We start from the raw sequence: 23,906 nt of genomic DNA, 5'->3' as shown, positions 1-23,906 counted from the left end.
ATTTTCTCTGAATGTTTGAAACTACGCCTTAAGTGACTGCTCTTCAATCTTTGAAGTTTTTGATAATTCAAAGGTCCTGGAAAAATAGCTTGAATAGTTGAAGACAACAAGCCTACAACACTTGCTAACATTCTCAAAGAGATCACATCCAACCACAATATCATACGATTTTCCTTCCTTATTTTCTTTATTTTGTCTGAGTCTCTTGACTCTGAATCAAGCAGGACTTTTTCCTGTTTACTACAAAACCAAGACCTCGTATGATCTTCCACCCTTGAGTTCTCTTGATCCATAATTAAGATATTGTCCAGATTATTATACGGATTCCTCTCTCTCTTAGAAAGGCAACAACTGGGCGGAGCATTTTGGTGAAACACCATGCAGCGGAGGATAGCCCGAAGGGGAGACAGACAAACTTCCACAACTTTCCTCCCCATCTGAACCTTAGAAATCTGATGTTTTTTGCAAATCAGGATAGTTAAATAAGCATCTTTCAAATCCAGACGAGTCATCTAGTCTCCTAACTGTAATACGTCTCTCAGCATGTGCATTCCTTCCATCTTGAAATGATGGTATTCCACCCAATCGTTTAACTTCCTCAGATTTATGACAGGTCTCATACCTCTCCCTTTCTTTTCTACTAGAAAGATATTGCACACAAAACCCACAGTCACATCCAACTCTTCCACAATCGCAGCTTTGGCAAGTAGCTCTTTTACGTCTGTATCCACTTGTTTTGTTAACTTTGAGTCGAACCTTATAATCGGGTATCTTTGTTGGACCGGTTCCTCTATGAAATCTGTATGATACCCCATAACTGTTTGAAAAACCCACGGGTACTTTGAAATCGTACACCAATTGTGATAAAATTGAGCAAGTCTGCCACCCAACTTTGTATGGATAGCAAAAGGGACTTGACTTACTTGTGCCCCTTGACCTCCTATTTCCTCTCGTGTTGCCCCTCTGTCTTTGAGGGTAGAAATTTCAGGGTTGATGACCACTCTGCGTTTGATAATGATAGCCTCTAAACCCGCTTGAAAAGGAGGCCCTTGTGATTCCTTGCTCTCGGCCGGGCTAACAACCTCTATTTCGCCCGGCCCTGCCAAAAACTCTACGGTCAAAGACTTTCTTAATTTCTCTTTGTGACCTTTGCAAAGAGCTAAAAGCTCCAACATATTTGGACATCGCTTTTATAAATGACTCTCCAAAAAGCCTTTCCTTGGCCTCCAAGCCACCTTCATTATTAGCCAGTTTAGCCAACTTCGGGTCAATCTTAAGAAGGATACTCTTCCTTCTCTCAACCGAGAGGGCTGTGTTCGCATTGCCCAGCAAGCAAATTCCTCTTTTTGTATCTACTCTCTCAATTCTTCTATATCCAGATCCTTCTTTTCCACATAGGCCTCTTCGGCCATATCAAATATTTTTGTGAGTGGTCCCGTGAGGTCCAAGAGTCTATCCTGGCACATTTCTAAACCTTTATCTAAACCTTTCCTAGGATCTTTCCCTCCACTCCTTGTTTTTGGACCAACTTTGTTGCAGAGTTGGTGACCCTCAGAATGCTTTTGTACTAGGGCCGTATCTGGACCATTAGTGACATCCAAGATTATAGATCTAGCCTTACTGACATCTTGAGCCTTCAGTCATCCTTTTCAAAGATTAAGTGGCTAGGATGTATGAAAAGAGCATGGACCGATTTGGGTTTGCAGGAGTTTTGGAAGAATCCCTTGTCCATTCAGGCTAATGCAGCCAAAATGGTCAATTATAGGTATTGGGAGAAGATAACTACCTAAAATGTACAGTCCGGTCAGAGAGCAGAGAGGTAGCCTCTCAAGGTGCTTTTTAATGTACAAATCAGTGCCTAAAGCTGAGGAATTTCTCGATTTATATTCACCCTGTGCGAGCTTGCAATTTTTGTACTTCTACATCCGAAACATTAGCTTTTTTCTATCCCAAATATTTAAATCCTAGGCACAGTGGTCTTTTTCCATCTGTTAGAAATGTATCAATTACGGATTAAGTAAATGCCCTAAGAATCTGCAAGAGTGACTCCTCTTCTGTGGTTGTGGTGGATGTTTCCAAATTTATGTATGCGGCATGGACAATTGGGCGGAAACTGATACCACACCGACAGTGTACTGGTATAGAGGTTGATCCCATGCTGTACGGTACCGTTTTAATCAATATTTAGTGTTCGATGTTATTGTTTTTACCAGTAAACAAATCTTCAAATGTTGTTAATTGCTATTTCATGAAACATTGTTTGGTTTTTATTGCACTGCACTTTCTGATGATGAACTTGTATGATATTGATGTGATTCTTTTTATGTTTCCTGCTGAAAATTTCTTTTTCAGTCTGTCAAACTTTTAAGCTTTGGAAGTCAGAGCTAATTGTATCATTCCCTGATTATGACTTAATCCGTGTATGTGTTTATATGCTATTTTGTTGTCTGGCTTGGATTCATATAAGCAGGGAACAGGCTGCTCCAAATCAGTGTTAGACTACCAGGGCAGACTCCAGTTTTGACATTGATGTCAAAGAAATGCAAGAAATTACATTACACCATAAATATAGATATTCACCATTCTTCCTTGCTTTATATGTTGTTGCTACAGAAATGATGAAAGAGCTCAATCCAATTCAATGTATTTATTAAGCATTTGGATCTCTAATGAGGTCCACTTATAACGTACATGGATAATCATAGCATAAACCCAACAGCCGTTAAAACAATACTTCATTAAAACCATTCCATCTACACCATTACAGCAATTTGTACCAAAGTAATCATAAAAGACATAAGTTTACAAAATCACCTCTAGGATATTATTTAAACATCAATAAAGCCCTACAGCGGAGGAGAGCTAAAATAATCACACCATGATGGATTTTAGGACATGTACAAAAAAAATAGTTTAACATGAAAAGGCAGTTTCATCTAATGGCATATTGTAGAATAAAATGCTTCATGTAGCAACAATTATAACAGCAATAGGGTAGCCACAATCAAACAATTATCTCCTGTACTAGAACATAAAGAATCGGGTCCTGTTAAGTAGGAGTACAATTAGGAAAGAGATCCTATCATAGCAGCACCATATATTTGATCTACAGTGCATCAAAAAGCAGCAGAGGTATTTCCCTTAAAATATTTTTATGATGGGAAAACAAACCTAGTTAGTGCAAACAGCAGAGAATTAGCAACAGTCCTATATTTATAGTTTTCCGCCAATGAAAAAATAAATGCACGGACGCAAACTAATAAGTTGTATAACCAACCGTACTCGGGATCTAATAAAACCATTTAAAATAAATTTATAACCTCCCTATAAAAGTAAAAAAGTTTAGTGCATAATATTTCAATTTTTTGGACAAAGCAGAAATTCTCTAGCTGATGTAACATTTTTAATGCCATTCTGGATAAACAGTGGACGTAGCCACCTACATCGAAATGTGATCAGAGCTGGACATACAAACAAAACAGGATCGAGTAGCCTGATTACAAAAGTTAGTTTTTTCCACCCTCCCTTTTAGGTGACCAATTTCCAAATAAATCATTTAGGGGTAAGAGGTTCATGTGGTGAAGAATAATCCATCTATGAATACCGTGGCTTAAGTTCCACAAGAGAGAGATTTCTGAGAAACTCTCGTGGAAGCATTCTTAACTATTGTTTCCAGTCTGGCTCTCATTCGGCAAATCCTAATATCTCTGATAGCTAATTGAGCCACTAGAAATCTTCAAAAAAGATTTTAATTCTATAGGAGATAGAGATAAAACAAAATCCTCTTGCACATTAAAATGTTGCAGTGCCAAAATGAAATCGTTACAAATGGAGTATTTATTCATTTGTCCAACAAAAATTTCCTGTTGGATAAAACTCCTCAAAGAAAAAGGTTCACTATTCTTTAGTTGATATCCCCAACGAATTATCTTAGCTAGACCTTGTGAAAAGGAGCTTACGAAGCCAAATTCTAGCCTAATAGCGGCTATTAGAACCAGTGTATTAAAATTACATAGTTTACGAAAAAATTGGCCTTCGATCTTATCCAAAAAGCTCAAAAGGGCTGATAGATCCACAAGTGAAATGTGTGTTGGCTGACAGAAGTCTAATTTTTGTCTGACAAGTCTAGCCATATCGAAAATTGTACCCCTGAGTCAACAAGGATGATTATGAATGCAGCCCAAATTGGAACTTTTTGTAAAACCATAAATAATGAGGAAAATACTCGAGCTTTATAACCTAGTTAAAAAGTGATATGCAAATCACAGCACCAAAAATGCCTTGCGTCTTTGTGAAAGTGTTTTACACTTAACAAGAATTGAGTTAGAATAATTCTTGTATACTTATTTTAGGTGGTACGTTGTTGTTTACATCAAGTTTGTGATGTGTTTTTTCTGGGTGGGGTGTGGGATGGGCCTGATAGCGTCTAAGCATCCTTAAATTTGGCAATATTTTTGAGAAGAGCTAATCAAAGTGGAGAGTTTACGGGCCTCCAATTTGTTTTGGCCGCTCACAACTTTAGAACCCATTCTATGGATTCCTTTTTGATTTAAGCATGGTATATGTTTGACTTTACCTAGTTCACAAATTGCTTTCTATTCCACAGAAGTAACTTTATTTTGAAATACCCTTGTGACTAATTTTCGCCCCAATGTTAGTAAGCTCACAAGATGTCATTGTCAATTAGTTCTTGCTGCTACCCGGTGAGATCATGCTTCATTTGAATACCTTAGAGGCAAAGATTATGCAGGTAGCTCTTTTGACCTCTTGTGTGGTGGGGTTGGATGAGACTACCTTGATGCTTGGAACTCCTCCATGGTACAGTGAAGGGTGCCATCTTGGAGTAGGCGAAGTGTGGCTACTCAGGTTGACTTATTTGTCGCCTATGCAAACTTCCTGGTGTTTTATTTGAGTGAGGTTCCTTTGGGCAATCCATGATCATGAGCAGGGTCCTCTCGCGTTAGCGTCCAGTTCCATTGATTACCTCTTTGTCTCGAGTTAAAGGTAAGTCCAGAATATGTATTTCTTTTATTATTTTTTTATTTTACCGATGAGAGTTGATTTATAGATTTTTTTTTTTTGTGCACAGCTGTATGTATGCTTTTCAGGCATAGCAGCTTTGTTATTGTGGTCCAATAGTACTTGTGTTTCCAAGTGAGCAAATTCTTTTTGTTTTTCTCTGTGTTGCTGTAGGTTGAAGAGAGGCCAACTAGCATTTTACCACTGGAGTCCCGTCTGGAGGGAGAATGTCATCCATTTTGCCCTTTACACCACCAGTTGTGAAGCGTCTCTTGGGCTGGAAAAAATCGGCATCCGGTACTGGAGGAGCCGGTGGTGAACAGAATGGACAAGAGGAAAAATGGTGTGAGAAAGCGGTAAAAAGTTTGGTGAAGAAACTGAAAAAAACAGGACAGTTGGATGAGCTGGAAAAAGCGATAACCACTCAGAACTGCAATACAAAATGTGTCACCATCCCAAGGTAAGAGCCTGATGCATTTGCACATATGGGCATTGGATTGACCAGTAGTTGTATCTGGTGTGAATCCTAAAATGTATTAAGATCCTTAAATAGGGTCAGGGACGCTGCTGTATTTTTGTACTGAATAAAACAATTATTTTTTTTCTTGCATTAGATCTGTATTTCCTGGCTAAATGATATATATATATATATATATATATATATATATATATATATATATATATATATATATATATATATATATACACACACACACACACACGTATACATAAACATTTTCTTTTTTACTGAGGATCTCCACTTTAGAGATTAAGATTATATTTTCCTTGGTCAACTCTGTCAGCTGTTTGTAACTATTGGTTGCCCAAAAATTCTACGTTTGTGACTGAGTCATTCCCATTCAGGTGTTCTGGTATGTTGTGAATCCATAATGCTTTGTTACATAAAATGTACTTCCAAAATTAAAGTAAGAATCAGGAGATTGGTTTATTTGCATGAGATTTTCATTTATTGCCACATAATGTGCTGGGTTGTCTGTTAAGCAAAGCCTATCATATCATATCCTTAAAAATTAAGAAAGGACGATTCCATATACATGCACCAAAACTTGCGTAGATTAAAAGAATAATGCAATGAACATGAACAGACTTATTTGAGACAGCTGTCTTTTTGACGTTGGGTTAAGAATGCATCGCTTGTTGTACAGTATTGTTTCCTTTGTACTGTACATCACAAGTAAAGAGCTGCATCTGCCCCCAATGTCTTAAAGGGAAATCGTCCCTTAATGTGTAATTTTTTAATATTTCTTTTCTCTTCTTTTTTCTTCCTTAATTCTCATCAAGTTCATCCCTACAGAGTAATCTTTATTTACCCTAATGCGGCTTATAAAGCACATTAAAAGGTTAATCTGACTGTGTTGGCCTATGTGCTGTTTGTAGGTGAGGTGTTGGGGAGAAGGGATTGCACTGTGTGAACACAATTATTATTTTTTTTTGGTTGATGCTGTAACAGGAGTGTGGTAATGTGGGTCATGTGATGAGGTAGTGAGTTGAGTTACACAACTAAAAATTGAATATATGGTATCTGTATAGTGCCAGCTTAATCAAAAAGACAGTCGGCGCTGCACGGGATCAAAGGCAAGAATAGAGTCAATCATTGAAAGGAGAGGTATCTAGGCACTGGGAGCAGATGTTTACTGTTACTTCACTTTGATGTATTGCTTTTTAAAAGAGGTGAGTCTTTAACTCTTTCCTAAATTGGAGCAGCAAGAGGGACATGTTCCATGATGCTGGGAGCTTTGATGGAAAAGTCATGCTTGCCTGTTTTTGTTTCTTTTTGTCACTTCTTAGTCTTCAGTCTGATGTCCTGGTTGTGAGTGTGCTGAGGTTGAGCTTGTCTGCAAGAAAAGCAGAGGTGCTGGTTGTGATGACTGTAAATGTTGCATCTGTAAGATGGTGCAGGCTATTGTGCTTCTATGAGGGGGTTGAGGACTATTGTGATTTCTGGAAGGCCATGGGGCGGGACATTACCACCATCCGGATGCTAAAGAAATAGCGCTTCTTCAGCAGTTCTTGAGTGGATTTGTAGAAAAAACTTTCACTTCTTTTAGAAAAGAGCTCGTACCAGGCAGTCTGTTTTTTGGCAATATCTTCCTTGAGCCTTGATTTCTTTCCAATATCGCAGCACAGGTTAGCTACAGCCAAGGCTGAAACCAACCACCTTTTCTTCGGATTATTGATTTCCGCTGTCTCCTATGTATCATGGTAAGTAGTCGTGCCTGGGGGATCTTCGGTCGCTTGTGGCCTTAAGTTGGTGCCAAATTGAATCTCAGAAGTAAGAGTGAACATAGAATAGAATGTGAACCATTACGTGTTTCGCGTTGCCAGATATTCAACAAGATGGGGAGGGTAATAATTTAGCCCTGTGCTATTTATAAGGTGACCAGTGCTTGTCTTGTAAAAGTTTAAAAAACGAAACTTCGGCCAGGCTTCTCAAATCCTCTGTTGCGAGAGCTCAAAAATTAGGACCATTCCTTGTCTATGTCCTGTTTTGGAATCTTCGGTAGCCACTTGTTCACGAGAAACCTTGCGGTAGATTTCGAATAGAAAATAATTTTTTGTGACAACCCCTTCTCTCTTAAGTATTTGTGACGATTGATAGATTTTATGGATTGGTTACCCAGCTTTTTAGATGAGGAGAACCTAAGCTGATGAAATTGCCTCCCCTTTCTAACTTACGCATTCACTACTAAAACGTGTACCTATACAAGGACTCTGCAGTTGGGGTGGAGCTCTCCACACACACACAAAAAAAATCAGAGGTGTGACCTCCGCACTTGGATGTGTGAATAACATTTTGTAGGACGCTAACTGTAGTATTGTAAAACTTACCACAAAATGCAGTTTGTGAATTGGCCTCAATGTAATTATTCAGGTACTAGGTAAGAGGAGCATCTATTAACCGATTCAGCTCCTGATTGTGGATAGAACCTGCTTTTTTTCTTGTTTGTTTATTTTTGCTGTTTTATATAGTGTGAACTCAGTCCAAGGGCATTGGAGCACTTTACATGTTACATTACACAAGGGCAGGTTTATATTTAGGTTTCACTTGTGAAATCTCTTGTGCACACCCAGAAGATCGGGGATGCCTGTTTTTCCCTATCTGTACGACGGGCTGCTCAAAGCAAAGTCGCGAGAGATGGTGCTGCATCATTTGCAAGTAACAACGTTTCTGATGGATACATCTGCCAGTGGATTCCTCACCTTGTGAATATCCCCTGCGCCAGCATTCCATAGAACTTTTCTTCCCCAGCATTCCACGTCGACGTGGGCGACATCATAATACACCGACTCCGCACGCGACTCCGATCGACGTCACCGGAGCCATAAGAAGCCCACGTCGGCGTGATGACGTCAGTTCCCTTTTTTCCGCGCCTTCGACGCGCAACGGTTTTTCTCCAGTGCTACTTTGTAGTTTGGTCGTGTATCTCTCTTTTCTTCGACAATGTCTTCGACTAAGAAGTCGGGCTTTAAGCCCTGTAGGGAGTGTGGAGGCCTGATGTCGATTACGGATCCTCACCAGAATTGTTTATGGTGCCTTTCCTCGGAGCATGATATGGAGGAGTGCGGATGCTGTAAAAGCATGAACCCGAAGGCACTCAAGGAAAGGAAGACCAAGCTCTTCATGAAGAAGATGGGTGAGGAAAAGAGAGGGAGGAAGAAGGAGAGATCGAAGAGGGAGTCATCGACTTCGAGGTCGTCGAGGTCGAAGAAACACCATAAAAAAAGTAAACATTCTAGACGTCGATCTTCGAAGTCCAAGAAATCGAAGTAGAGGTCGAGGTCGGCTTCGTCTCATCGATGTCGGAGCAAAGGTTTGTCTCCTTCTCCTTCGCCTTCAAGGTCTCCGGAAGGTTCTCCTTCGAGGAAGCAGACTCCGATTCAGTCTCCGTCGAGGTCTTCGGCTCCGTCTAAGACGTCGACTCCGGCCCGTGTGGAGTCGGATGCTTCTATGCATGAGGAGCAGGAAGAGTCGGTTCCAGTACCTGAAGAATCTGAGGCTCCAGTGGAGGATTCTGCGGAGCCAGTGCCAGTGGCCCCACAAGAGGTTCCTTTTCCTCAGTTCCCGTCCCCGGGTACGGATTCGGCTAATTTCCTGAATGCTATGTATGGCATTTTTAATAGGGCGGCCTTCCCATCCGGAGCACCAGCTGGTCCCGTGGGTCCGATGGCCTTTACAATGGGGGTGCCACAGCAGTATGCTCAGGCCCCCTTTATGCCCTTCATGCCGATGGCGCCTTCTTGGCAGTTTCCGGCGCCACCTGTGGATTCGTATCGACCTCGGAAGGTTCGGCAGGCTTCGGATCCTCCTTCGACGCCGAGACTGGCTCCATCGACGCCGATGCCGACTCCGCCGAAGCCGACTCCATCGACGTCGAGGCTGACGCCGTATCTGGCGCCGTCGACGCCGGCTCCTCTGGTTCCTCCGACGCCGCGTACGACGTCGCCGACGTCTGTTCCCCGAATCCGGTCGAGGAGGGAAGCCCAGAGGGTGTTGGAGGAAAGAAGATATCGAGAGGTGGAAGAAGGTGAGGTGGATTCTACTTCTCCGGACGAATTTGAGGGCATTGAGGTTGCCAGTGGACTGGATACGACCCCAGAGTGGGAACATGCATCTACCAGTTCTTCTCCTCCTCATGAGTTGGCTCCCTATCATGTAGTGATAAAGAAAGCAGCGGAGCTATTGGATTTACAGCTGCCTTCTGTTGAGTATAAATCCAACCTGCTCACAGAAGTGTTACATTCTCCATCTTCGACATCGGAGCCCTTGTTGCCTTTCAATGAGGCCATATTGGAGCCGGTATTAGAGGTATGGAAGAAGCCCCTTTCATCTCCTGCAGTGTCTAGGCAGGTGGCAAGACGGTACAAGGTTGCACCTGGGGATCCTGACTTTTTATCCACTCATCCGTCCCCGGACAGTTTAGTTGTGCAGGCCTCATGCTCTAAGCACGCTTCTGGTGCCTTTCCTCAGACGCCTGCTGACAGGGAGTCCAAAAAGGCTGATCAGGCAGCAAAAAAGACCTTTTCGACAGGAAGCATGGCGTTAAAATCGACTAATGCTACATGCCTGCTGGGGCGTTACGTTCACGCTCTAATGGATTCCATTAAATCCTTGGCTCCTAAGTTGCCTGAAGGGGATAAGTCATCCTTCATGGAGGTTGTAGCGGACACTCAGGCGGCTGCCAGGCAAGTTATCCAGTCAGGGTTGGATACAGCGGACTCCGTGGCAAGGATCATGGGGTCTTCAGTTGCTGTGAGAAGGCAGGCTTGGCTCCGTAACTCTGGTTTCTCAGCGGATGTTCAAGCTACGCTGGTCGTTCTTCCGTTTGATGGTCAGAAGCTGTTTGGGGAGAAAGCGGACTCTGCCCTTCAGCGTTTTAAGGACAGCCGATTGACTGCGAAATCCTTGGGCCTGCAAGTACCGGCGAAGGGTTCGACCTTTCGAAAATTATGGGGCTTTGGGCGTTCGTCTTTTCGCTCTTACCGGCAGCCCCAGCAGCAGCAGCTGCAGAATCCCCTCTATAAGTCTTATAGAGGGAAGCAAAGGGGTCGGAGAGGTTCTGGACGCAACCCCTCTTCTTCCTCCTCCTCTGCTCCCAATGAGGCTTCAGGGAAGCAGCCCTAGATCCCCCATCCCGGATCATGTAAGGCCTGTGGGGGGTCGGGTGTCCTACTTTCTACGGGGTTGGAAATCGGTTACAACAGACCTTTGGGTTTTGAACCTCGTGGAGACTGGGTACGCCCTTCCCTTTCGGGAGTTTCCTCCCCCTTACCCTCCTTGCCAAGGTTATTGCTCGGAAGACCATCTACTTCTCCTGCAGAAAGAAGTTCTAGCCTTGCTTCAAAAGGATGCGATAGAGGTGGTTCCGGAGCAGGAAAGGGGTCAGGGATGCCACTCCCGGTATTTTCTGATCCCCAAAACGGACGGCAGATTGCGTCCGATTCTGGACCTCAGAATCTTGAACTTTTACCTGAAACAGGAGAAGTTCAAGATGCTGACCCTTGCGCAGGTCCTTCAAGCGTTGCAGCAAGGAGACTGGATGGTGTCGCTCGACTTGCAGGATGCGTACTTTCATGTCCCAATCCTGAAGTCGCACAGGAAGTATCTCCGTTTTACGGTTGGGTCGCAACATTACTAGTTTGCGGTCCTCCCGTTTGGTCTTACTACCGCACCTCGAGTCTTCACAAAGGTGATGGCAGTGGTGGCTGCTCATCTCAGGAGGTCGGGGATTCCAGTTTTTCCCTACCTGGACGACTGGCTTCTGAAGGCAGAGTCCCCAGAGATGGTGCAGCGTCATCTGCAGGTGACAACTCAGCTGTTGTTCGACTTGGGTTTTTCGATCAATGTGCCCAAATCTCACCTGGTGCCCTCACAACGCAACCTGTTTATAGGGGCAGTACTGGAAACTACTGTGTGTCGAGCATTCCCTCCTCCTCAAAGGATTCTCGACATTCAGGAGTTGGTCCCTTTATTCCACAGTGGAGCGGTTGTTCCAGTTCTGAAGGTCCTTCGCCTGCTCGGTCTGTTCGCTTCCTGCATTCTGTTGGTCAACCATGCACGCTGGCACATGAGGGCGCTCCAGTGGTGCCTCCGCAAGCAGTGGTTTCAGCACAACGGAGATCTCAGGGAGTCAATCAAGATCTCCAGAGAAGCTGCAGCGGATCTTTCATGGTGGGGCGTAGAGGGCAATCTGTCGCAAGGAAAGCCCTTCCATCTGCCTCCATCGGTGGCCACAGTGATAACGGATGCATCCACCCTAGGGTGGGGTGCTCATCTGGGGGGTCTGGAGATCAAGGGTCTTTGGTCTTCAGAGGAAAGGTTGCTTCACATCAACCTTCTGGAATTGCGGGCGATTCGTTTGGCGCTCAAGGCCTTCCTCCCTTCCCTTCGCGGTCAGTCGATTCAAGTCCTGACAGACAACACGACCGCGATGTGGTATGTCAACAAACAGGGGGGAGTAGGGTCTCTTTGTCTTTGCAGAGAGGCCTTACGTCTATGGTCCTGGGTTCAGGTCCATCAGATTTGTCTGATGGCAAATCATCTGGCCGGGGTGCTGAACGTGCGTGCGGACAGTCTCAGTCGGCAGTTCTCCGCCGACCACGAGTGGAGGCTCCATCCGGAGGTAGTTCGTTACGTCTTTCGGACGTGGGGGACTCCTCGGGTGGACCTGTTTGCCACCCGCGAGAACGCGCACTGCCCGTCATTCTGCAGTCTCCAGTTTCCGATGCAGGGGGCGTTGGGGGACGCGTTTCAGTTGAGCTGGGGCTCACAACTCCTTTACGCGTTTCCTCCCATACCCTTGATTCCTCGGGTTCTGAGGAAGATTCGCCAAGACCGGGCCCAAGTTGTATTGATCGCCCCGGATTGGCCAAGAAGGGTGTGGTACACAGATCTTCTCCACCTCTCCTCGTGCCCTCCGCTCCGTCTCCCTCTGAGGGCAGACCTCCTCTCGCAGTCGGAGGGGCAGGTTCTACACCCCCACCTCCAGAGCTTACACCTTCATGCCTGGAGATTGAACGGGGCAACCTGAATTCCTTCTCTCTCCCATCTGATGTGGTGGACGTTATTTTATCGGCCAGGCGACACTCCACCAAGTCCATTTACTCCTACAGGTGGTTTAAGTTTGTAAAGTGGTGTGGAGAGAGATCCATTGACCCTTTAAAGGCTCATCTTTCTGATGTGCTTCAGTTTGCTCTTTCCTTGGCTCAGCAGGGCTGTGCTGTGGCCACGGTCAAGGGCTACCTTTCGGCCTTGTCGGCATTTCTGTGCCTCCCAGATCAACCTTCGCTATTTAAATCTCCGGTTGTTCTGAGGTTCATCAAGGGCCTTACAAACGTGTTCCCTCCCACTCCATTTGTAATGCCTCAGTGGGACCTTAATCTTGTTTTAACCTTTCTAATGGGGTCCCCTTTTGAGCCTCTTCATACTTGTCCATTGAGGCTGTTATCTTTTAAGGTGGTTTTTCTTGTGGCCATAGCCTCGGCAAGGAGGGTGAGTGAGCTTCAAGCTCTTAGTTCTAAACCCCCGTTTTGATCATTACATGCTGAAAGGATGGTTCTTAGGACCAGGGCTGCCTTCCTGCCAAAAGTTGTTACTCCTTTCCATTTGGGGCAGTCTATTACCCTCCCTGTTTTCAATCCACCCCCTCATCCTTCCAAAGAAGAGGAAAGACTCCATCGCCTTGACCCGAAGAGGGCTATGAGTTTTTATTTGGACAGGACCAAGAACTTTCGTATTGATGACCAGCTCTTTATTGGCTACATTGGTCGTTCTAAAGGGAAGGCACGCTGTCAAGATGGATTATACTGACCATCAAGATCTGCTACGCCCTGGCTGGTAAGACTCCTCCCGAGGGTATTCGTGCTCACTCTACTAGAGCTAAGTCTTCAACATCTGCTCTGGCCCGGGGTGTTCCTGTGGCAGATATTTGTAAGGCCGCGACTTGGGCCTCCCTCCATACTTTCGCAAAGCATTATTGCTTGGACTCTGAGATGAGGAGGGAGGGCCACTTCGCGCGCTCTGTCTTGCAGGACTTTTTGGTATAGGAAGGTGGACACCCTCCTCCGGGAGTGGGGACTGCTGTGGGAATCTATTCACAAGGTGAGGAATCCACTGGCAGATGTATCCATCAGAAGAACAAGTTACTTACCTTCGGTAACGCTTTTTCTGGTGGATACAGTATCTGCCTGTGGATTCCTCACTGGCCCACCCGCCTCCCCGTTGTCCATCTTTCTATACCTAATGTCCTGTTAATAATGTTTTAATCCATTAATCTAATCTTGATATTTCAAGATGTATTAATACTGTCTGAGGCATTGTGTCTTTCTTTTGCCTGTTTCTTTATTCTCCACACTGGGTGTGTTGCTTTGCATGTTGTGTACTGTGTATACTGTGTATGTATATTGCTGTCAGTCCGTCCATGTGCCTCGTAGGCACGGAAAAAAGGGGCGGAACTGACGTCATCACGCCGACGTGGGCTTCTTATGGCTCCGGTGACGTCGATCGGAGTCGCGTGCGGAGTCGGTGTATTATGACGTCGCCCACGTCGACGTGGAATGCTGGGGAAGAAAAGTTCCGTGGAATGCTGGCGCAGGGGATATTCACAAGGTGAGGAATCCACAGGCAGATACTGTATCCACCAGAAAAAGCGTTACCGAAGGTAAGTAACTTGTTCATCTGTTGTTCGACTTGGGTTTTTCAATAAACATACCCAAATCTCACCTGGTGCCCTCTCATAATGGAGCGGTTGTTCCAGTCCAGAAGGTCTTGCGCCTGCTCGGTCTGTTTGCTTTCTGTATAATGTTGGTCAACCATGCACGCTGGCACATGAGGGCCCTCCAGTGGTGCTTCCGCAGGCAAGGGTTTCAACACAATTGAGATTTCAAGGAGGTGGTCAGAATCTTCAGAGACACTGCAGCGGAGCTGTTATGGTTGAGTGTCTAGGAAAACATGTCTCAAGGGAAGCCTTTTCAACCTCCTTCTCTGGTGGCCACGGTGATAACGGATGCCTCCACTCTAGGATGGGGAGCTCATCTTGGGGATCTGGAGGCCAAAAGCGTTTGGTCTCCAGAGGAAAGATTGTTTCACATCAATCTTCTGGAATTGCGGGCGATATGTGTGGCTCTCAAGGCCTTTCTTCCCTCTCTTCGTGGTCAGTCAATTCAGTTCCTGACGGGCAACACTAACGTAGTGTGGTAAATCAACAAATAGGGAGGATTGGGATCGTATTGTCTCTGTATAGAGGCTCTTCAACTCTGGTCCTGGGCTCAGGACCATCAGATTTGGGTAATTGCGAATCATCTGGCCGAATGTGTGAGCGGACAGTCTGTTGGCAGTACTCAGTCGATCACAAGTAGCATCTCCATCTGGAGGTGGTCCGTCACATTTTCAGGCTGTGGAGGTTTCCTCGGTTGGACTTGTTGGCACTCATGAGAATGCGCACTGCTCGTCGTTCTGCAGTCTCCAGTATCTGATGCGGGCAGTGTTGGGGGACATGTTTCAGTTAGATAGGGGCTCACAGCTTCTTAGGGCTCACAGCTTCTTTACTAGTTTCCTCCCATACCTTTGATTCTTCGGGTTCTGAGTAAGATTTGCCGGGACCGGGCCCACGTCATATTGATCGCCCCTCATTGGCCAAGAAAGGTGTGGTACACAGACCTCATTTACCTTTAATCACACCTCCCAGGGCAGACCTCCTCTCGCAGTCGCAGGGAAAGGTTCTACACTCCCACCTCTAAAGCCTGCACCTTCATGCCTGGAGATTGAACAGGGTAAACTGAGCTCTTTCTCACTCCTTCCTGATGTGGTGGATGTCATTTTATCGGCCAGAAGACACTCCACCAAATCTATCTATTCTGGTAGGTGGGCTACGTTTAAGTGGTGTGGAGCGAGATAGATTGATCCTTTGCAAGCCCATTTGTCTGATATTCTGAGTTTCTCTCTTTCCCTGGCTCAACAAGGTTGTGCAGTAGCTACTGTTTTTCCTGGTTTTGTGTAACCTGCGATTCAAGATTTTCAAGTCCTTGATAACACACTCACTGAAAGTGTCAATAGCGTCCTTTGGCATTAGAGGGACAAACGTAGAGGCCGGTCGAAAGGGACTGGAAGCTGGTACATTGCTGTTGATGCCTAAACTAGACATTTGCTGTTGTGTAGATATTGTGGATTCATCATTGGTATCCGAATCATCTAAAAAAGAGGGACCCCCTGACAAAGGCTAGGGGGTCAGGAACTCTCTACCCTGCCCCCTTTTCACGTTCTCCACCTTTCTTTCTCACTGTCACACACAAAATGGCGGCCGACACTTCCTGATTTCGACCGATTCCAATGTTGACTGACATGTAACCACCAATCAGAATTACGCTAGCGCACTGCACCGCGCGCTTATAGATATTTATGTACTTTTAACTGCAATTTTCTCAGGAACTACTGAACAGATTGACACCATATATGCAAAAGGCACATGCCTGACCTGAGGACTACCTCTTTGCCAAATTTCAAGTAATTCTATTCAGCCGTTCGGGCTGTACCTTCGACTAAAGGTCCTATGGGAAAATGCATGGGGAAAACGCGTTTTGGGACCCCCCTTTTTTCTCAGCCCCCGCTTGACGAATCACCCCGAGACTTTCAGGGTAGGAGCGGAGCGCCCCATTAGTTTTGAACATTTCGCGAGGATTCGTCAACCGGCGCCAAAGTTATTCAAAATAGAATTTTCAGATTTCCTATGGAAACTCGGTCCTAACTATAACTATCTACTGGCGACCGCCAGTAGATAATAAAATATATATATATATATATATATATATATATATATATATATATATATATATTACCTACTGGCGGTTGCCAGTAGGTAGTTATAGTTAGGACCCCTTTTCCATAGGAAAACCTCAACATTCTATTTTGAATAACTTTGGCGCCGGTCGATGAATCCTCGCGAATTTCTCAAAATAGGTGGGGCGCTACGCTCCGCTCCTACCCTGAAAGTCTCGGGGGGATTCGTCAAGCGGGGGCTGAGATAAAAGGGGGGTCCCAAAACGCGTTTTTCCCATGCATTTTTCCATAGGACCTTTAGAACGAGCTACAGCCCGAACGGCTGAACAGAATTACTAGAAATTTGGCAGAGAGGTAGTCCCTAGGTCAAGGAAGTGCCTTTTGTAGGTTTGGTGTAAATCTGTTCAGTAGATTCTGAGAAAATAGCCTTTAAATCAATATATATATCTGAGCCCGCTTACGGTACGCTTACCGTACGCTTACCGTGGCGTGCGCGAGCGCGATTCTGATTGGCTCTTAGATCTTAGTAAACATTCGAATCGGCCGAAACCAGGAAGCGGCGTCCGCCATTTTGTCTCTCGCATTGAGAGTTATTTCTCAAACTTGATGCCCAAAAACATGTTACGGGGCATTTTTGACAACTCCCTCCCACACAGTCATGTTGAGGGAGTCCCCAAACATCCCCCAAGAGCAAAAACGGTTTTATTTTTTTTTCGGCAATTTCGCCGAGTACGCTTACCGTACGCTTACCGTAAGCGTACGGTAAAAAAAAAAAAAAAAAAAAAAAACACTATCCACACTTACCCCACCCCCTGTGCTTTTGGTGGCCGGAGGCCACCAAATGTACAGGGCTTATTAATAGGTAAAAAAAAACTAAATTTTGGCAACATGAAATTATAAAATCGAAATAAAAAAAACACTATCCACATTGACCCCACCCCCTGTGCTTTTGGTGGCCGAAGGCCACCAAATGTACAGGGCTTATTAAAGTTGATAAAAACCGTGCACGGAACGAACTGCGTTAAGTGGGCGCGCACGCCTCGAATGGCGTAAAGTAACTTAGCATTTAAAAAACCGTACAAATTCACTGAAAAAACCATAGGTTTCACACACGTTATAGTTAGGAATTAGCATTTAAAAAACCTTGCAAATTCACTGAAAAAACCATAGGTTTCACACATGTTATAGTTAGCGGAAATTTTACTGATAAACCAGTGAAATTGCCCCGTTATAGTTAGTGCTGGCAACTATAACTCACGCGACCGCAATCTTCTGCTGATGACATATGTGTCTTTATGGAAAAAAAATATTTGTAATATATGTATAGCTAAAAATGTATGGAAGAAGACATGGGCAAATAAGTGTCTAAATACAGTATTAGCATCAGCAGAGGATTGCGGTCGCGTGAGTTATAGTTGCCAGCACTAACTATAATGGGGCAATTTCACTGGTTTTTTATCAGTAAAATTTCCGCTAACTATAACATGTGTGAAACCTATGGTTTTTTCAGTGAATATATATATATATATATATATATATATATATATATATATATATATATATATATATATATATACTCACTCTCACAATGCAGCCTTCCACAGCAATGCTGAACAATGTTGTAAGAAATTCCCCTGTATGAATACATTCCAATAAAAGCAGGGAGGAAATGCACATTTGAAAAACTGCTTTAATAAACCGCAGAAATCACCATCTTACAAGGAAGAATGAGAAAACATTGTCAGCACATAGGCTGCATTGCAGAAAAACCTCACTGTAGAAAGCTGAAAAGCTAACCCACAGAAACACAAAATAAGCTGGCACCGTGCCTTTAAGGCAGCCAAGACCCCTAGCTTCCCATCATGCCTCAGGGGTGACAGTTAGGTCAGTTGTTCTTTCCGGCTCCTCCTGTCGGACACTGGTTACTTCAGCTCTAACTTTTTTCTGATTTCTGTCAGAAAATACTTCTCTTTTTTTCTGTCAAAAGCTTTTTACTTCAACGTCTTTTGGTTGTTGGAGTATATTTCTGCTATTCTTGAGAGAGTTGAGCATTATTTTCCAGTCAAAAATGCCCTCTCTATTTGACTCTTGCCCTGCCTGTGGCAAGAAGAAAGCTAAGTCAGACTCCCATCCTGTCTGTATTCTCTGCGTGCCTTCCGACAATAATACAAAGACCTGTCAGCATTGCCAGCTACTGTCCAAAAGAACTCTTAAGGACAGGGAGAGGATTCGCCTCTATGGACTGGCGGAGAAGAAGAAATCTCCTTCAAGAGGCAGGTCTCCAATGAAGAAGAGGAAAGAGAAACCACTACTCCATCTAGAAGTAAGGTTCCAATCTGCTCTCCATCGGCGTCGGGCTCGGTGCCGCAAATTCCTTCATCGGCAACGAAAACATCGACAAGAAGACCATCGACGTCGGGCTCGCCATCGAGAGAACACCGGTCGTCGACGAAGACAACAGGTACGTCGGATCCTCCGCCGTCGTCAACCCGGCGACGATCGGCGTCGAGGAGTAGATCTCCGTTGGTGCGGTCTCCCCCAACATCAAGGCATGGTTCTTCGTCGTCGCCGGCGAGGTGGCGTTTGACGTCTAGACATGTTATGCTGTCGCAGGGTCACCAGAGATCGGCATCGAAGCAGGCGTCTACGTCGACCAGGCGACGGTCGACGTCGAGACAGGCCTTGTCACCAGAGGCAAGGCAATCATCAACTCCGTCGTCGTCCAAGCGACGTTCGACGTCGAAGGCCAGATCTTCGCCGACGTCAAGGAAACATTCGTCATCGAGGCCCAATGTGAAATACACCAGACGTCGAGGAGGCGGTCTGAGTCGGCGATGAGCAGACGGTCAGCGTCGAGAGGGGCATCGAACAGGCACCAGGAAGTGACGTTGAAGGATTTCTCCCTCCATCCGTTCTTCGTTGAGGTCTCCTACATTCTCAACGTCGAAGGTGCAATCTGTATGTTCCAAGGGTTCAACGTCACATCATACAATGTCGAAGGTGAGATCGACGTCGAGGAGACGATCGCGATCAAGGGACTCACCAGTGATGGTGACACACAGCCGTTCGACGTCGAGGCATTCTCCATCGTCTTGATGAGCGATCTAAATACTAGATTACGGGGCGTTACAGGTAGGTAAAGGACACGGACCAATAGGTCCCTTCCCTGGGGTGGGTACTATCCCTATTGTGCCAACCTTCAGTGTGAGGAGGGCAGGAGCCTGTCTCTGGTTGGTTGGGTCCCCCCATCCTCAAGATGGCGGGGACTCGGAGTTGTGCTTCACCTCTCCTCCACCACCTGAGGGGTGGAGTTGGCAAAGGTGGGCACACCTCTTTACCTCACTTGTTTTCCCCGCTGGTTCTCCAGCCTAAAGTGGGGGGTAGAACCAGTGGGGAGCAGTTGCTTAAAGCAGAAAATGGTCTGGGGAGGCTCACAAAGGCAGCATGCCTTTTGAAGCTTCCTCTTCATGAACCCTGCCCATCCTGGGGGAGGAGGCTTGGCACCTCGTCCCAGGATGTGCATTGTTTCAGGCCCTCGAGAGCAGCAGGCTCTCGACCCAGGGGTCCAGAAACATGTCTGTTGGTGGCAGCCTAAGCAGCCACTCAGTCGGAACAGTAGAAGTTGGTCGAGTTGTGCATTTTACATTAAATCCCATATGGCATCAGTGTGGGTTTAATGTGCTGAGAAGTTTGATACCAAACTTCCCAGTCTTAAGTGTAGCCATTGTAGTGCTCTGGAGTTTGTAATGACAAACTCCCTGCACCATATACTCTTAATGGCAGCACTACACGAACAATGCCCAAGAATAGACTTGGGCACTGTAGGGGTACAGGGCTCATGTACCCTGGAGAAGTGTGGCTCAATGGTTAGAGCGGCAGACCCTGATGCAAAGGTTTGGCCCGGGACCAGGGATCAATTCCTGCCTCGGCGGGTCTTGGGCTCATAATTCCTCGGACCTGATTTCTCGCCTCGGTGCCTATTCTAATCATGGGTCCCACGCTGCAACTCTGGGCAATAGCTTGCTTAATCTCCACAACGGCCCCAATAGCGCTGGGATGCCTGGCTTCACCCTGGGGATGCCCAGGAATGGACATTTCACAGGGAAAAACCAGGAATGGTTCCCTAGCGATATGAGTACTGCGCCGGGAAACCCCGAAATGGGGTAGCTGTGCGCTATATAAGTACAAACACATCTACATTTACCTGTACCCTCACCACTGGCATAGTGCACCCAGCTAGAGGGGTGGCTGGTCTAGGCCAGGGCAGTGGGTTGCGGGCATGGCAGTGTGCCATGTCGACTCTTTACTTTGTTCTGCACCAAAACACGCAGCCTGCAAAGGCAGTGTGTGAGTGTAGTGGTACAGGACCTCTAAGGGTGGCACAATAAGGGCTGCAGCCCTTCGAGGCCTTCTCTGGTCTCAGTGCCCTGGGCACCTGTGGTACCATTTACCAGGGGCTGACCTGTGGCCAGAGATGCCAATTGGGTTTAGGCTTCAAAGCAGTTTAAGGGAAAGAACATAGCTGCTGGGTACCTGATTAGCAGGAGCCCAGTGCACACTATCAAAGTACATCATCAATTCAGCAAAAAGCTGGGGGCAGCCTTGCTGAAAGTGGGCACTTTCTCACAAACACCTATTGCAATGGCTACTTAAAATAGAGTAAGTGAATGCAGCAAGTTGTACTGCTTTGTCTTACTCCATATCTATGAGGCTATGCAAAGCCATGCAGGGTGACTTTGCGCCGCCTCATAGAGATTGAGACGCTTGTTTGGCCGGAGCTTCAAAAAAGTGATGCTCTGGCCATGCAAGCCTCTCATAAATCAGCCCCAAAATATTGTGTAAGTTCTTTAGGTCTTTCACCTACAGTTAGCTACATATAAAATAATGGTAGCTTAATAGAAAAATACATTTTAAAAAGTTGTTAAATGCAGTGTGGTACATTCTGAAACTTCTGTTCGTTAATGCACTGCAGAGGTCTGTGTGTAACCAGAGAGCCACAGAATTAAATTTGGTTGGTGTAGTGACTTGTGAATTTTTAGTGCTACGTGGTCACAGCCTGTGACCGAAAGCACTGTGAATGTGTAAGTCATTATTTTATGCTTGCATTACACACACATTATCAGATAGACTGCTACAAACTGCACAACTTTAGGATAAAAGGGAGCTTCCAAAATGTAGATTTTACATGACCATAAGTAATGCATTTTCTTTTTGCATAACTGTCCCTTCAACACCTCCTCAGGGGTACTAAGCGCTGTGTAAATACAATTACGATTAAAAGCATACATTTCACAGCCCGGTTGTTAACTCTTCATACTACAACTTAAAAACACAAAACTTTGCCATCACAATGCTTGGAGTGAATCGAGCAAGTGAAGCCAGAACTGCTCCCAAGCACCCTTTACGTTTGTAGATTAACTCATAGCACAGGTTTGTATTTCATTCAGGAAAGCAGGCACCCTGGCACGAAGGATTGTTTTACGTGTCTGCCGGACCTCTTCATTTCACAGTACTGAAGCCTCAATTAACTTAAGCTGCAGCATTTTAAGGATCATAATTAAGTCTCCCATAAGGTTGTCATTTTCCAAAAGTAAGAGCACATGTTCTGGCAGGCGGCAGAAATGAGGCCTGGAAATGCGCGACTCCTTCCCAAGACTCCATGATCCCCTGGTGGTCAAGCCCCACAGATTGAATACATCTGTTCTAGATAAAGATGATTTTGAGGAGGATAGTATTTTTGGTGTGACACAACAGCTCCTCGGAGCTTCATGTTAAATGTCAGCCAGAGGATGAAGAGGAGAAACACTTTGACCAATATTACTATGGTCCTAAGGAATGTTACCACCAGCATCAGTACCAAGAGGAAATGGTTGCTATACCGTCATCCTTAGTTTCAGATTACCATGCATGTTTACCGCATGCGTCTACCTCCCTCAGCACCTGCTACAGTACCATCCTCTCCTTTTTCAAAATCACCAACTAAGCCGCCTACACCATCTTTGCCTACAAGACCACTGCCAATGTCTCCTCCAGTGCTGCGTATGCTGCAAACATTCCCTATACAAGATCCTTTATCATCGGATGAAGACTGGGAGGAAGGTGAGCTCTGTGACACAGCAACCTAATGGGACAATTACCAACTCCTACTCCTCCGTCATGTTCTCCCCCGGCAGATATAGGAGAATTCCACAACCTCTTTGAGAGAGCAGCTAAGAGGTTTGACCTCCCCATGCCAGTGAAACTGGCAGACTGGTTTTTATCTGACTTTAAAGAACCTTTTAGAAAGCCCATTTGAGCCATTCCCATTATCAGTTACATCTGGGAGGAAGGCAATAAAGTTATGCAGACACCTGCAGTTTTGCGTGGGGACAGTTTTACCACGGCTAGAAAAATATAAAGCGCTTTAAGATGCCTCCGCATGCCTCACTGGTCATCCTCATCCAGATTCTGTTGTTGAACAAGCAGCTCAGCGAATCTCCAAAAATCCATCTGCACCGATTTTTAGCTCCCCCCAGATAAAGATGGAAGACGCCTTAACACCGGAGGCAAATGTTTTTCTTCTATGTCTGCACTTACGGTCAGAGCAGCAAACTTGCTAGCGAAACAGCAAGTTATGATCTACAAAAGTGTTTGGATATGGCTCCATATATTGAAGAAATATCTGAAGAAGTCAAAGCGGAAGCTAGGTACACTGGCTTTAGAAAGTTGGCTGGTGCTGCGGTACTCGGGCTTCAGGGATGACTAAAGGCTACCTCGTTCCGTCCCAAGGTTCAAAGCAAAATCATAGACCTCCCCTATGATGGGCAAGCTTGCTTTAGGAAGCATATGGATGAGGCCCTTCAAGCCATCAAAAAAGCCACAGCTAAGTTCTTGGGGAAGTTTCACAAAGCACCTTTTTTGAGGCTCAACACGAAGAGGGAAAACCTTATTCTACCTCCCACCAGCCTTATCGGGCTTTATTCTAACAAAGGCAACCACCTCAATCGTCGTGTGAGATCACAGCCTAGAGGAAACTCAGGACAAGCATGCCAAGATTCCAGTCGTCGACAATGATGCATTGCAGGCTCCGGATACTCAGTTTTTTTCCTCATTTCACCTTGGAGGCAGATTTTCCAACTACCTGTGCTAATGGTGGGATATTACCACTGACCAATGGGTCTAAGACCTCATCCAATTCGGGGACACTTCAGAATTTCTCCAAATACCCCCACCAAATCCTCCACATCCATTAAGAAACCTCTTCATCTTCTCAAATTGGAAATCAAAACAATGTTGCAGAAGGGAGCTATCAAAAGTGTCCCAGTTTCACAGCAAGGAAGAAGCTTTTATTCCTGCTTCTTTTTAATTTGCAAAAGTCAGTCCCGTGGCATACGATCCTGGACCTCATATCTCAACACATTTCTGAGAAAGCAAACCATCAGGATGGTCACACTACAGAAGGTTCTTCAACTCTTGAACCAAGGAGATTTTATGACAATCCTAGACCTCCAAGAGGTTTATTTCCAGATATCCCTACACCCAAATCACAGAAAATATCTCAGGGTCACAGTAGCTGACAGCCATTATCAATTCTAAGTGCTTCTCCTTGGCCTCA

The 23,906-nt window shown here is 45.3% G+C and overlaps 1 protein-coding gene across 3 annotated transcripts in view; it reads left to right on the top strand.

Moving 5' to 3' along the window:
- SMAD2 (SMAD family member 2) overlaps window positions 1-23,906 on the top strand; it is a 291,794-nt gene that overhangs the window by 45,775 nt on the left and 222,113 nt on the right. For all 3 annotated transcript variants that reach the window (XM_085629486.1, XM_085629495.1, XM_085629504.1), the window contains exon 4: window positions 5,194-5,479. In XM_085629486.1, coding sequence (XP_085485612.1) covers window positions 5,247-5,479 — 233 coding nt within the window. In that variant the 5' untranslated portion in view covers window positions 5,194-5,246. The remainder of the gene's footprint in view (window positions 1-5,193; window positions 5,480-23,906) is intronic.

This window comes from Triturus cristatus, chromosome 2_1, assembly GCF_964204655.1.
Source record: "Triturus cristatus chromosome 2_1, aTriCri1.1, whole genome shotgun sequence".
Lineage (NCBI taxonomy): Eukaryota > Metazoa > Chordata > Amphibia > Caudata > Salamandridae > Triturus > Triturus cristatus.
Note: the sequence above shows the minus strand (reverse complement) of the source record. Positions and strands in the feature narration are given on the sequence as shown.